A 14,116-nucleotide genomic window follows, 5' to 3' on the forward strand; every position below is an offset into this window, starting at 1 on the left:
GATACCTGCTAAACAGGCAACAACAGGAGGACACAGTGTGACCTAACACACTGGCCACACTGCCCTACATCAAGAACATATCGGAAATGACAATGAGACTCCTAAGACCACCAGTAATCATGGTGGGCCACAAGCCTACAGCCATTTTACAACAAATACTTACAAGGATTAAAGGCCCCATTCCCTCACATGCAGAATCAATGTGTTTTACAAAATACCATGTAACGACTGCCACAAACATTACGCTGAACAAACAAGCAGGAAACTAGTCATCAGAATACATGAACATCAACCAGCAGGAAAACGGCATGATGAACTCACCTTGCTATCGGTACGCTCAGACCATGAAGGCATCAGTTCAAGGTATGAGACAATGTAACCATAGTAGCCCAAGCCAAACATAGACACTTACGGGAATTCCTAGAGGCATGGTTCTCCCCTGTAATGCAAACAAACATATAGAATTGGGCCCCATAAACAAACCCATACAGATCAAAACCAGAAATGACATTACTCAACATAATGGACCGAACATTATAAAATCCAAGCGGAGTAGATTAATGCCACTTCTTTGGAGGCTCCACTGATGATGTCAGCAAGAATGGTGACGAAATGGCTGAATGAGAACAAGCCAGCTCATCAACAACCAGTTTGTCTCATATATTTTAGCATAATATACAACTATTGATCATGTGTGCTTTAGAACATAGAAAAGTACAGCACAGTACAGGCCCTTCGGCCCACGATGTTGTGCCATGGAATAATGCTAATCCAAAAATAAAATAACCTAACCTACATTCCCCTCAATTCACTGCTGTCCATGTGCATGTCAAGCAGTCACTTAAATGTCACTAATGACTCCGCTTCCATGACTATCACTGGCAAACTATTCCATGCGCTCACAACTCCCTGGGTGAAGAACCTCCCTCTGATGTCTTCTCTATACCTTCCTCCTAACACCTTAAAACTATGACCCCCCGTGGCAGTCAATCCTGCCCTGGGGAAACGTCTCTGGCCATCGACTCTATCCATGCCTCGATCAGGTTACCTCTCTTCCTCCTTCTCTCCAGAGAGGAAAGTCCGAGCTCAGTCAACCTCTCCTCGTAAGACAAGCCCTCCAGTCCAGGCAGCATCCTGGTAAACCTCCTTTGCAACCCTCTCCAAAGCCCCCACATCTTTCCTATAATAGGGCGACCAGAACTGGACACAATATTCCAAGTGTGGTCTCACCAGGGTTTTGTAGAGCTGCAGCATAACCTCATGGCTCTTAAACTCGATCCCCCTGTTAATGAAAGCCAAAACACCATATTCTTTTTCTATAGATAACTTGTTTGCTGACTGTTCAAGCATGAAAGGCTTCATCAGCATGATCTTTTCCATTGCTATTCACCACGTCAACGTTAATGATAATGGTCTAATGGTTGATAAGCAATCCCTGATGAATTAACTCCAGTGGTAACCGTGAGCAGGTGCAGGGCCATGCCAATGTGTTGGGTGGGTACCTAGGGAGATAACGAAGCCTTTAGTTTGCTGGAAGAGGATTTGTATGTTTGGAGGCTCACTGACACATTGAGGTCAAAGCTGGAAATCACTGACTGAGGAGAACTCACTGTTGCTTTCTGTTGTACTGGGAATCAAAGGTGCACAATGGCTACAAGCACAGTCAGACTGGGTAGTAAATGACGTGATCTGTGAAGTAGGGGGCTGTAGGACCAATTGATGTTAAGGCCCTTAAAGGGAAATAATATTACACACAGACCCATACAAAGTATGGGACAAAGACTTGAGGGGACCCGAAGTCCTGCCAATCCTACATCTTTGTGGATCTATTTACAATATATCGAACTGCAGTGGTTCAAAAATAGAACAGAATAGAATCACAACTTATTGTCACTTGTATTTTTGCAAAAAATATGGTGAGAAGTGTTTAAGTTGCCATACAAGGGCAACTCAGAATAGGCAATAAATGCTGAGCCAGCCAGTGAAGCCCACATCCTTTCAGTATATTGAAAAGAAACTGCCCCTTACCAGACATTGCTGATCAACTCATTTAAACCAACACTTTTGGACATCAAGGCTGGGCAAAAATAGATATGTTGTGGGACAAAAGCGAAAGATCTCAGCAGGACTCATTGCACCTTTTAAGCCGTTGTTGCTGCAGTCTCTCACCACAGCCGTCAATTCATGGTACATTATGTGTGGTCATGAAGTTACACCTCATGCCAGAACAACTGAGTTTGTGCATTCTCCCTGTGTCTGCATGGGTTTCCACTGGGTGCTCCAGTTTCCTCTCACAGTCTAAAGATGTGTAAATTAGGTGGATTGGCTGTGGTAAATTGCCCCGTAGTCTTCAGGGAAGTGCAGGATAGGTGGGCTAGACTAGTAAATGTGGGTTTAGGGGATAGGGTTTGGGGCTTGCCTGGATGGTGTGCTCTTCAGAGGATTGGTGCAGCCTCAATGGGCCGAATGGCTTATTTCTGCATTGTAAGGATTCTATGAAATACATTTGGAGTTATATAGAAGGACAAACAACCAGGCCAAAGATCAAAGTGTTTCAGCTCACCAGGGTAACACACTGGAAATGAAGCCCTGCCATTCCTGGAGTCATCACAATGTTAAAGATTTTATAAAAGTGAACAAAAGTTCCCAATTTAATGTTTTTTTTGACCCAGGTTTCTGTACTTTATTGAGATTAGCAACGTTACAAATAGATTCTAGCAATTAAGCAATTTTGAACCCTGAATATATGACTCTACTGGTTGTAAACCTCCTCAAGACACACATACAGATCGACACAGCCAGTTTGGGTGTCAAGAGCAGCATTTCCTCCAATTTATTTGCCAGTTGAGCAGGTCTCTGAGGATATTACACCGCAGTGACTTCTGGAACTCAAAATCAATGCCGCAAACGTGTGAAAACACTGTTGGCCATGTCTGGAATATAAGAGCAACTGCGTGTGTGCACAGCCATGCAGCTTAGGGGAAACATTGGTCATACGTGGCATGGGAAGATTTGAAAAACAGTTCCGTGCTGAAAGAGCTCAATGAAGTGATCTTTCTTGTTTCACAGGGCTTGGTCCTCGTCAACCTTGCTTCCCAAGGGACCTTCATTAACTCACAGGAGGTAAACAGTGACTTATTGGTTAATACTGTAAGCCCCAGCTTATAGTAACTGAGGTTGAAAATAAATTGGCTTTCTTCAAACTTGAGGTATTTTTTATTGCAGAAAGAGAGAGATACTGCCTCCCTTTTTGGAGATCCAATGCCTTCTGACTCAAATATTCATAACCACTAGCTGTTCAGCTACCTGAAGCCAGTTACATGGTTGTTGGGAGGTAGAAGGCCTTTTATCATTGACAATTAGTCACTATTCTCTGGACCAATCAGCTACTTGTTACCAGCCAAATCTCCATATATGCATGCATTGTTTGAGCTTCTCTGCAACTAGACATTTTCCTACTGCTTGAGCGAACAGCAGTGTAAACAATGTCTACAATGGTTTCAGATAACTTGCTTTTAAGACAAACAGAAATCCTTCCCACAATGCTGGTTCTTTTGTTTCAAACAGTCCTTTTCCCATTTCTGTCCAAAAATCAAAAATACAGAAAAATAAGAAAAGTATGCTTTACTGAAGTATTTTCAATTAGAAAATGCCAAATAATGTACTTTGCATTGTCACCTGTGTAACCAAAGTGTCTTCAATATGTTTTCCTCTTGCTCCCCGGTTCTGTTGCTGGAATGCAAGGGGTTCTGCTTGGCAATGGAGACCATTGGTCCTGAGGTTTGGACAAGTGAGCCAGAGGCTCTTGTGTCTAGACAGCTCATAAATATGGAAGGACTTCTTGCCAGATGCAAGTTGACAGTCCTTAGCATGAGGCGTGGAGCAAGTTATAGTCACAACACTGCTTAACACTCTGCTGACAGCCAGCAAAGCAGGAGCCAGTCAGCTCTGTGCTCCAGACAGATAGTAGAGGTGACAGTAACAAATTTGTGGGCTGCACACTTCACCTGAAGAAGACCTGCATCATGAATGTTTGCTGTTAGAATTTTTCGACCTAGGCAAGATTAAGATCAAATGCAAACCTTAGGGAGCTAAGAATAATTTTGGACTGATTTTGGGAAAATTGAATGTCTGCTTATAGATAAAATATAACTGTGAAGTTTTTTTTCTGATGTTAAAAGTTCTGTTTTGTGGTTTAACGTAGAAGTTGTCCACAAGAATATATTTAGTCAACAGCTTTTAATGCAGTATTAACCAAAGATTCTCAGACATAACCTTCCAAACCCACAACCACTTCCATCTAGAAGGACAAGGGCAGGAGATATTTGGGAGAACCACCACTTTCAAACTCCCCTCCAAATCACCCACCATCCTGACTTGGAAATATATCGCCGTTTCTTCACTGTCACTGGGTCAAAATCCTGGAATTCCCTCCCTAATGGCATTGTGGGTCAACCCACAGCAGGAGGACTGCAGTGATTCAAGAAGGCAGCTTACCACCACCTTCTCAAGGACAACTAGGAATAGGCAATAAATGCTAACCAGCTAGCGATGCCCACACCCCACAAAAAGAATAAATTTTTAAAAATTACAGTAAAAATCTTAAACCTTGAAAGCCTTCTCTGTTATCCTCACAGCTACTGGAAGTTTGAGTTTTTTTTCTTAAAGTCATCACAGCCTAGAATGGGGAGAGAGGCAAAGACCTGAACACAATGAAAGGTAAATATAATGTCTCCAGCAGTCCAGTTTTCGATTTCATTGCAAACACAATATAGTGGTGCAAGAGGACACAAGACTACTTTCTGCAGATAGTCTCCTTTAAAGTATTTAAGAGTCAAGTCAAGACATGACTGTAGGTGCTCAATGTTTATTTCTCCATCAATGTTCATTTGAAAATAATTTGCTTGAATGTGAGAGGGACATTTTAACTGTGCTCTGAAATTTCTGAAATGTTACAAATATAAACATTTCCAACTTTAAACAACTTTCACATTTACATAAATACAATGTTAAGCCCTGATCAGGAGAACACCTATCATAAGAAAATATAATCTAATAGAAATGTTAACTACGAAATTGGTGTAATTACTTTATACAATTTCATCAATGGTCAGCTTCCATTACATATGTTTGTGTATTTTTTGGGAGATTTTTCTTGTAAAAGTATCAGATTTTATTTTCTGTTATGAAGTTAAACAATTTTTTTGAAATTATGCAACTTGTGTTTAGAACTCTAAATAGAGCACCTAAAGTCTAATCTAATTGCTCAGATCCTGGCCTTGCGGAGTTAGGATCATGCTCTTCTTCACTGAATACAGGAAATTGATGTTCAGCTGCTTGACCTGTAGAAAATGAAAGTCAAACTTAAGTAGGGCATTAAGCAAAGTTGTACTTTGAAGATTCATATTTTTCACAGTAAAGTGTAATGTATGAAGTTGAACAAATCAAATCCTATTAAAGTTTGGTCAAATTTTTCAAAGTGCATTTTTAAAAGCTGGGTCATAAAATGATTTATTACATACTTGGATGATTATTTAATGTGCTACAATTTGAACTGACTTTTGTAGTATTTAAGTTAACATTGGTTTATACTGAACACTTCAACTGAAAAATATAAAGTATTCAACATTTCCAGCTCTATCAGAGCAGAAAACACAATTATAATAATGCTGGTCTTCAAATTAGAGAGCTATTATTGATATGAAAATACTATATTTGGTAACACAATAATAAAATAAACCTAGATATAGTCTGCTGATTGAAGCAGATTGGTATTTGTGTGTGCATCCAGTACCATTAAATTGTCAGTTACATGGACCAATGCAGATTTTACCAGATGTTTTCTTTTCTTTTGGACAGTGTGATTTGCTGACTCGCAGGATTCTCATTCCCTTTAGCTGCACAATTTCTGTTACTCCTCCCATAATCTTTGTCTCCCATTCTTTGCAAACTGAAAAGAAATAAAATGAAGCTGCTCATACCCAATGCTCCCCTCTGAGCCAATTCTTCCTCTATAGCCAGCAGACGGTTGTATTTTGCCACCCGCTCTCCGTGACATAGACCTCCCAGTTTGATGAACCTGGCCCCCAGACCAACAGCCTAAAGGAATGAAAACAGACAAATGTTTTTAGATGGAAGCTTTATGAAACCGATGCAGACAAAAGCTAATTAATGATTGAAGATTTGTTTTAAACTGTCGTCAGTGTTGAAGCCTTGGAAAAAAGAAAAATGTATGGGAGAATCCGTTTTACAGACAAATGTTAAAAAATTTAAAAATATCAAGAAAGTGGATATACATAGTTGCCAAATTAATTTGCTGAAAAGCACACTGAGCCAAAGCAACAGGCAAATTGTCTATTAATCCAGTCAGTCCTGTTTAAAAAAAAGTGCTTGGAAGTTACTGAAGAACATCTTAAGTGTTTTCTTAATTGTAAATCGTTTTACTGAAATGTGCCAAAAATCTAAATTCAAGTACATTTATAATTAATTAACTACTACTTCTTTACTTCGATTCATCTGTTAAAACAGAAGTTCCCAAAATATGTTTAAGGACTATTTACATGCACCATTTGTTTATTTTTCAATGTAAATGGGTCAACCACCATCTGCATCTCGACTCTGTCAGAATGACACTGAAAGCTCTCACCATTTTTTCCCACAGTCTTCATTCAGTTTGGTGCAACAACTGAATTTGAACAATTTAAAACTTCTTAATCAAGCTATTTGGACAACAAAGCCAAGATTTTTTTCATACAAATTTGCATAGCTTATAAAACTGCAATATTATCAGTTATCTGAACTTAAGCAGAAACTGTAAATTTTCAATCTCTTTGAACACAAAATCTAAATAACAATTATAATCTGTCAAAATAATGTCACTTTTTGCAAAATTAGAGTCCCAGACTCTTCTAGAAATCACATTAAAGACCTACATTATTACTGCTGGATAGAAGGTGAGTTCACATCAAAAAACCAAGAATTGGTTAAGAGGAAAAGAAATGACTCAATAAGAATTGAATTTGACACAACTATTCTGTTCTTTTGCATTTAATCCTCTTCAATCACTGATAAGAACCAGATGCAAATTTTTCAGAGAAGAAGAATATTCTTCACTGATGTTTGAAAGCTACATGAAAATGAGGGAAGAAAATGCAACAGCATAAATAGCTCTCCGATCAAATGGTCTTGTATTCTGTGATGCCAGGTCATGTAACTTATAATAACAGAAATTGCTGATGGAACTCAGGGTTCTGATGAAGAGCCACCAGACTGAAAATGTTAACTGTGCTTTCTTCCCACAGATGCTGCCAGATCTGCTGAGTTTCATCAGCAATTTTTATTTTTGTTGCAGATCTCTAGCATCACAGTTCTTTGTTTTATTCCACATACTTACAATGTCTGCTATGCTGTCATCCAACGTCTCGGCATCTGTCAGGCTTGGTATAAATCTGCAATCTTGAGCTGAGCATTTGAAAAAAACAGTTGAGTATTAATCCGTATGTAACATCCTCCCAAATGTTTGGTTTTCCATCAATTTCGTTATGTTAAACAAAGCTACACTTCAAAGAAAATACACTTAAAGGGGAATATCTAATTAAATTGTTTGTAATAATTGTCAAACTCTTAAACATGTGACTTCAAATAGTTACACATGAATCTAAAAACTGATTTATTGAAATCTTCTCTAACGTGTTATCAATTATAAGTGCAGCAAAAGCAGTAAAACAAACAACAGGCAGAAACCCAACCTACTATGTGATTCATTTTTCTGAACAACCTTATTCATGAAACGATAAGTACAACAAAACTAAGCAAACTGCCCATACATTATTTTTGAATTCTGAGTGGTCATGTTTTTGTAGAGTGTCAGTGAACTATGTGGATGTGAAAGTAAGTTCATTCCTTAACAAAGAAACATAAATATTCACAGAAAACTCAGTTTACCCACGCATTTATCCATACATAAAATTTGCATTGGTCTATAGTGTAGGACAGGTGATAGTGAATCAGCAGTTTTTTAAATATTCTGTCAATTTTCTTTATCTGACTTCATTGGCAGTCAAATGAATTAATAATGCTGATATATGTATGATTAGGTTTGATTTATCAGACTTCTTCTGACCCTTCATAGTTCACAAGACTTGCGCCCATTCTACACCAACAAAATCTGAGGTTGAGAAGGTGGACAGCATTAAGTTCCTCAGAATGACAATAACCGGCAACCTATCCCGAATTCTCACATAGATGCGACAGTCAAAAAGGCACAACAGCACCTCTTCCTCCTCAGGCAGCTCAGGAATTTTGGCATGTCCATAAGGACATGGGTGGACACTGGGAAGTTGTTTCAGTTAGGCAGGGAGACTAGGACCCGTGGGCACAGCCTTAGAAATAGAGGGCGTAAATTTAAAACGGAAATGAGGAGACATTTCTTCACTGGTGGGCCTGTGGAATTCATTGCCACAGAGTGCAATGGAGGCCGGGACATTAAATGTCTTCAAGGCAGAGAGTGATAAATTCTTGATCTCACTAGGAATAAAGAGCTACAGGGAGAGTGCAGGGAAGTGGAGTTGAAATGCCCATCAGCCACGATTAAATGGCAGAGTGGACTCGATGGGCCAAATGGTCTTACTTCCACTCCTATGCCTTATGGTCTTATGGGCTCTCACCAACTTTTACAACTGAAAGCATACTGTTTGGGTGGATAGCGACCTGGTATGGCAACTGCACTGCTCAGGACCATAAGAAACTAGAGAAGATGGTGTAAACAGACCATCATGGAAGCCAACCTTCCATCCATGGACTCCATTTACATGGTTCACTGCCATGGAAAGGCCACCAACATCAAAGACCCATCCCCACCCAGTAATGATCTCCTACAACCCTTTCTGTCAAGCAGAAGACAAGAAGTCTGAACACATGCACAAGCAGGTTCAGAAGCAGCTTCTTCCCAGCCATTATTAGACTAATGAGTGGACTCTGTAGCCTCAAATAATGTTGATCTTGCTAATGTTGATCTCGCCTAGCGCATGCCCCTTACAATGTAACCTCACTGCCTCTAAGTCTTTTTGATCGTAGTTCCTTGTTTACTACCTGTACTGCTCATAAACAAAGCTTTTCATGTACTTCAGTACACATGACAATAAATTAATCAATCAAATCAACAAGTTAACCCTTTACCAATGGAAAAGGTGCGATAATGCATTTAAAAAATTTAAAGATGTCTTGTCAGCTTATGCTGTCATTTTTATCCACTATGATTTGAATGGTTCTGGATGATTTTAATAAATTGGTTTTGATATTTGAAGAAAATGTGTCTGCTCCCTTATATGGATTGACAGGCACTCTGCTTTTACTCTACTCTTTTCATCTCGAACAGCAGTCTATTGTTTGGACAGCAGAATTGTATTCAACCACAACCTATGAACTCATAGCCCAACAGATCCCCCACTCTACTATCACTGTGAAACCAGGAGATCAACCCTATCTATATGAAGAGTGCTGGCTAAAAATGTTGTGTCAACCTGGTGAAGCTACAACACTGAACTATGTACATTTCAACAGAAGAATCAGCATGCAATAAACAGGGCTGAGCAATACCACAACGAATGTTCCTAATCTAAGCTCTGCAGTCTTGCCAGACAAAGTCATGAATGGTGAACAATGAAATGACCAACAAGATTTGTAGGTTCCATAAATATCCCATCCCATCCTCAATGATGGGCCAGCCCAACACATGAGTGCAAAAGGTAAGGCTGAAATATTTTCATCCATCAGTACAGAGTGGATTATCTACTTTGGCTGCCTCCTGATATTCTCAAAATCACATACACACCAGTTTTCAACTAATTCAGTTTACTCTATCTGTTATCAACCATTGGCTGGATATCACAAATGCCATGTCCCCTGATGACATTCCAGCTAAAGTATTGAAAACTTGTGCTCAATCATCTTAGCCCGTGGACATCGCTGTAGGATATCCTCGAGGATTTATCAATGACTTTCCATCCATTATAAGAACAGAAATGATGCTTGCTTATGATTGCACAGTGTTCTGCACACCTTCTGAGCTCCTTCAATAATGAAGCAGTCTTTGTGCATATACAGTGAGACCTGGACAACATCCAGGTTTGGACTGATAAATGGTAACTATCATGCATATCGTGTAGGTGCCAAGCAATTACCATCTTCAGTGAGAGAAAGTAACAAATCATTTTTGACATTCCATGGCATTATCATCTCTGAATCACCCACAAACAACATCCTTGGAGTTACAATTTACCAGAAACTGACTGGAACAGTCATATTAACATTATAACTGTGAGAGTGGGCCATTAGCTAGGAATTCTGTGGCTATTAACTCATCTCCTATCTCCCCAAGACTATCCACCACCTCCAAGGCACAAGTCTGAATTGTTATGGAATGTACTCCGCTTACGTGGATAAATGCTGCTCCAACACCAATCAAGCAGCTTTACTCTATCCTGGACAAACCAGTTCACTTTATTAGCACCCTGTCACCTTCAATTTAAGGAATGATGCACAGTGTCAGCAATCTGTATCATCCACAACATGCACAACATCAACTCACTGAAGTTGCTGTGACAGCACCTTCTAAACCAGAGGCACTACCACCTAGAAGGCCAAAGGCTGCTAATATAAGCAAACACCACCATCTTTCAGTTCCTCTCCAAGCCATATACCATCCAATTTTGAACTACATCAATATTCCTTCACTGGTCCTGGGTTAAATTTCTACAAAACCCTTTCTAAGGGAACCATGGTATCTCTACAGCTAAGGACTGTAGCTGTTCAAATAGGCAGCTCACCACCACTGTCTCCAGGAAAATTAGGTCTGGGAATAAATGCTGATCTTGACTGTGATGCCCACAACACATGAAAAAAGGAGAAAAAAATTATAGCATTTGAAAACCAGGCCCACTAGCTATTCTATCTCTGTATCCACAATCCTCAGGCATGCCAGCATGACTCGTAAACTGCAATAAGAACCTGCCCCTAGTGTGCGAAGACAGGAATGGAATGCCAAATCGTACACTGGGTTGGGTGGATAGTTCGTGTGTTGTAATACACATGCTCTGGTCATACCCAGAGCCTAGAGGAAGATTTGTCCCAAATGATCAATGTTTTAATATTACTATGCATTACATCTCTCCCTCCACAATACCGTTATGTAATTATGGACTCTTGCTTCAATTCACTCTTCCTTTCCTCATCTTCAAAATCTTTCAGAAAGTTTAGATTGTCAAGCGTGCTTTTTGTCATCTCAGTTCTATCCCTACTTGGATCAGGATCCTGTCTTACTTTTTTCAAAAAATGGAACTAATCAAGCTTAATGATAACTATTTTAAAGTTTATGATGGTAGTAACTTCTAGATTATAAATCACATACCTTCCATCAGTTTAGCTACTTGAACAAAGTCAGATATTGTGGTTTGATTGGTGTGTTTCAAGATCAAACCACTATATCGATTTTCACCCAGACCACTTGTTATGAATTTGTCTATTGACTTTGAAGCTCCATCAGCCAAGAAATAACACTGGGGACTCAGAAGATGGCACAGCTCATACCATTGCTCTTCATCCTAAATAAAACAAATAGCCATAACTTTGTGGCAAAATAAGTGTAAGTTAGTTTTCTCAATTACATCCGATAATTGGTAACATCTTGCATTTATATTGTCTTTAATGTAACAGAATACCCCAAGACACCTTTCAGGAGTATTTTCAATCAAAATGTGACACTTAATATGATTTAAAGAAGTAATTAGTGCTAAATCAAAAAGATAGCTATTGAGGAGTGACATAAGGACAGGGAGGGAAAGGGTAAGCAGTTTAGGGAGGAATTATAAAAATTGAGGGTTGAGACTGCTAAATGATAGAAATGGTAAGATAATGAATTTCAGGGATGTCCAAGAGACAAGAAACAAAAAAGGTGTTGTGATCTTGGGTTTTACCATGATGGGGAGGGAAAAGATAATAGAAGGATTTGTATGGATTTTCTTTCCATACACTGAATGATCTGTTCTCGTAAAAGAGCTGAGCTTCATCCCTTTAACCTCTATGTCATTAAATTTCAAGCTTGACGCAACATTAAGTAATTTGTCCATCACCTTCATCTCCACCCAAAAGTGAAAAGTGATGCCTGGGACTTGAAACCTGGAGACTGTTGAAATTTCAAAGCCGTGCTGATGTAATGAATGAGTAACTAAACAAGTAATGAAGAATTCATGTTGAAATAGGGAAAATCAGTTTATTGAAGCAGGAACAGCCTGGAAAAACAGCTCTACCGAAGTGTTCCAACTTGAGGATCTTTGGAAAGAGGCAGACTTGGCAGTTCAAGGTCTATGTGCTTGCAGGCTGTGCAGGGAATATTTCCACAGGAAATGAGTTCAATGCTAATTGCGGAACTGATACATTGATTTTCAGTGGTGGGGTGTCATTGGCCCAAGGGGAGGTATAAGCATATTATTGCCCTTTGCCTGTTAAAGATCAGAATGGCAAACAACAAAAGCATCATTTTTGAGCCAACACTCTAGACAGCAGCTTTGGTGATAATGTTAAGGTTGAATTAAGAGAACAGAGTGCTGAAAGTTCAGAGGGGGACAAGTTAAAATGAATGAATTGCTTGCCTCCACATCATCATCTACTAGATTTCTGGCCTCAAGCAACTCTCCTCTATGAACAATTATTTGAGATTGTTTTCAATCTAATGGTTGAAGTAAAAAAAATAGATGTGGCCATCTGACTCTAGCCATTTGATGGCTCTACAGGGTGCACAGTCCCAGCCAACTGTATCTTTTATTGACTCCTGATGTTCCAATCTCAAAGAATTACCCTTGTACCATTGGAAGTCAGTCCTATCAGCCTTGTGATTGCTCAATATTTTTAATCTCAGTATTTCTCTCAGTCTTCTTGCATGCCTGGCCTAGCCTTGTGTGATGCTCAGCTATTGCAAAAGGAGGCTGTGGTGAGCATAAAGAGATGGTCCACTGGAAGGAATAGGTCTCTTATGAGAAAAACTGAGTGGTGAATAACTTTTGGATGATTGGAAGGTGCTATTATAAGTACAAAACATCTCCAAAAGGTACTCAAGCCACTTTGTGTACTGGCATGGATTAAGGATTGGTTAACAGATAGAAAACCGAATAGGAATAATGGGCCATTATCGTGTTGGCAGGCTGTGACTAATGGAATACTACAAGGATCAGAACTTGTGACCTAGCTGTTCACAGTATATATTAGTGGTCTGGATGTAGAGACAAAATGTAATATGCCCAAAGCTATGTAAACAAATTATCCAAAGCTAAGCATGAACATGTGTTGTGAGGGATATGTAAAGCAACTTTAGAAGGATCGGAACAAGTTCAGTGAGTGGGCAAAACAAAGCAGAAGGAATATAATGTGAAAATATGTGAGGCTATCTACTTTGATAAGAGGAACAGATGTATTAAGAATTTTTTATATGGTAAGAGGTTGGAAAGTGTAAAGATACATAAGGATCTAGGTGTCCTTATCAAAAAGTCAATGAAAGCTAACCTGCAGTGAGCCATAAGGAAGGCTAATGGAATGCTTGCCTTTATCACAAAATGAACTGAGCACAGGAGTGGTGAAATCTTGCTTCAGTCATACAGCATCATGATAAGTCTGCGCCTCACTGAAACACAAGTAAGAGGATCCCTGGCTGGACAGTATAGAACAAGGGGGCACAATTTTAAAATAATCAGTATGCCATTTAGGACCAGGATGAAGAGAAATGTTTTAACACAGAGGGGTCTGAATCTTGGAAATTCTCAACCACAGAAGTCTGTGGAATCTCAGTGTTTGTATATGTTTAAATCAGAGATTGATAGATTTCTGATTACCAATGATGTAAAGAGTTATTGGGATCGTAGGGTGAAAGGTATTATAATGTTTGATTGGCCTGGATAGTATTCAATGTTGAAGAGAGCTCAACAGGTTGGCAACACTACTCCCACTTCTTTATACCAAGGCCAGAAATCACATGAGGTTATAGTCCAACAGGTTTATTTGATAACAATAGCTCTCTGAGCTTTGCTCCTTCTTCAGGTGTTAGTGAGAGAGCTGGTATCAGGTACAG

General features: G+C 39.3%; 1 protein-coding gene across 4 annotated transcripts in view; it reads right to left on the reverse strand.

The window, feature by feature from the left end:
* Positions 1-4,785: 4,785 nt before the first annotated feature.
* eno4 (enolase 4) overlaps positions 4,786-14,116 on the reverse strand; it is a 261,409-nt gene continuing 252,078 nt past the window's right edge. For all 4 annotated transcript variants that reach the window (XM_048551012.2, XM_048551011.2, XM_048551010.2 and 1 more), the window contains 4 exons: positions 11,408-11,600; positions 7,394-7,461; positions 5,982-6,099; positions 4,786-5,342 (listed from right to left, as the gene is read on the reverse strand). In XM_048551012.2, coding sequence (XP_048406969.1) covers positions 5,254-5,342; positions 5,982-6,099; positions 7,394-7,461; positions 11,408-11,600 — 468 coding nt within the window. In that variant the 3' untranslated portion in view covers positions 4,786-5,253. The remainder of the gene's footprint in view (positions 5,343-5,981; positions 6,100-7,393; positions 7,462-11,407; positions 11,601-14,116) is intronic.

Source organism: Stegostoma tigrinum, chromosome 20, assembly GCF_030684315.1.
Source record: "Stegostoma tigrinum isolate sSteTig4 chromosome 20, sSteTig4.hap1, whole genome shotgun sequence".
In the NCBI taxonomy this organism is placed as follows: Eukaryota; Metazoa; Chordata; class Chondrichthyes; order Orectolobiformes; family Stegostomatidae; genus Stegostoma; species Stegostoma tigrinum.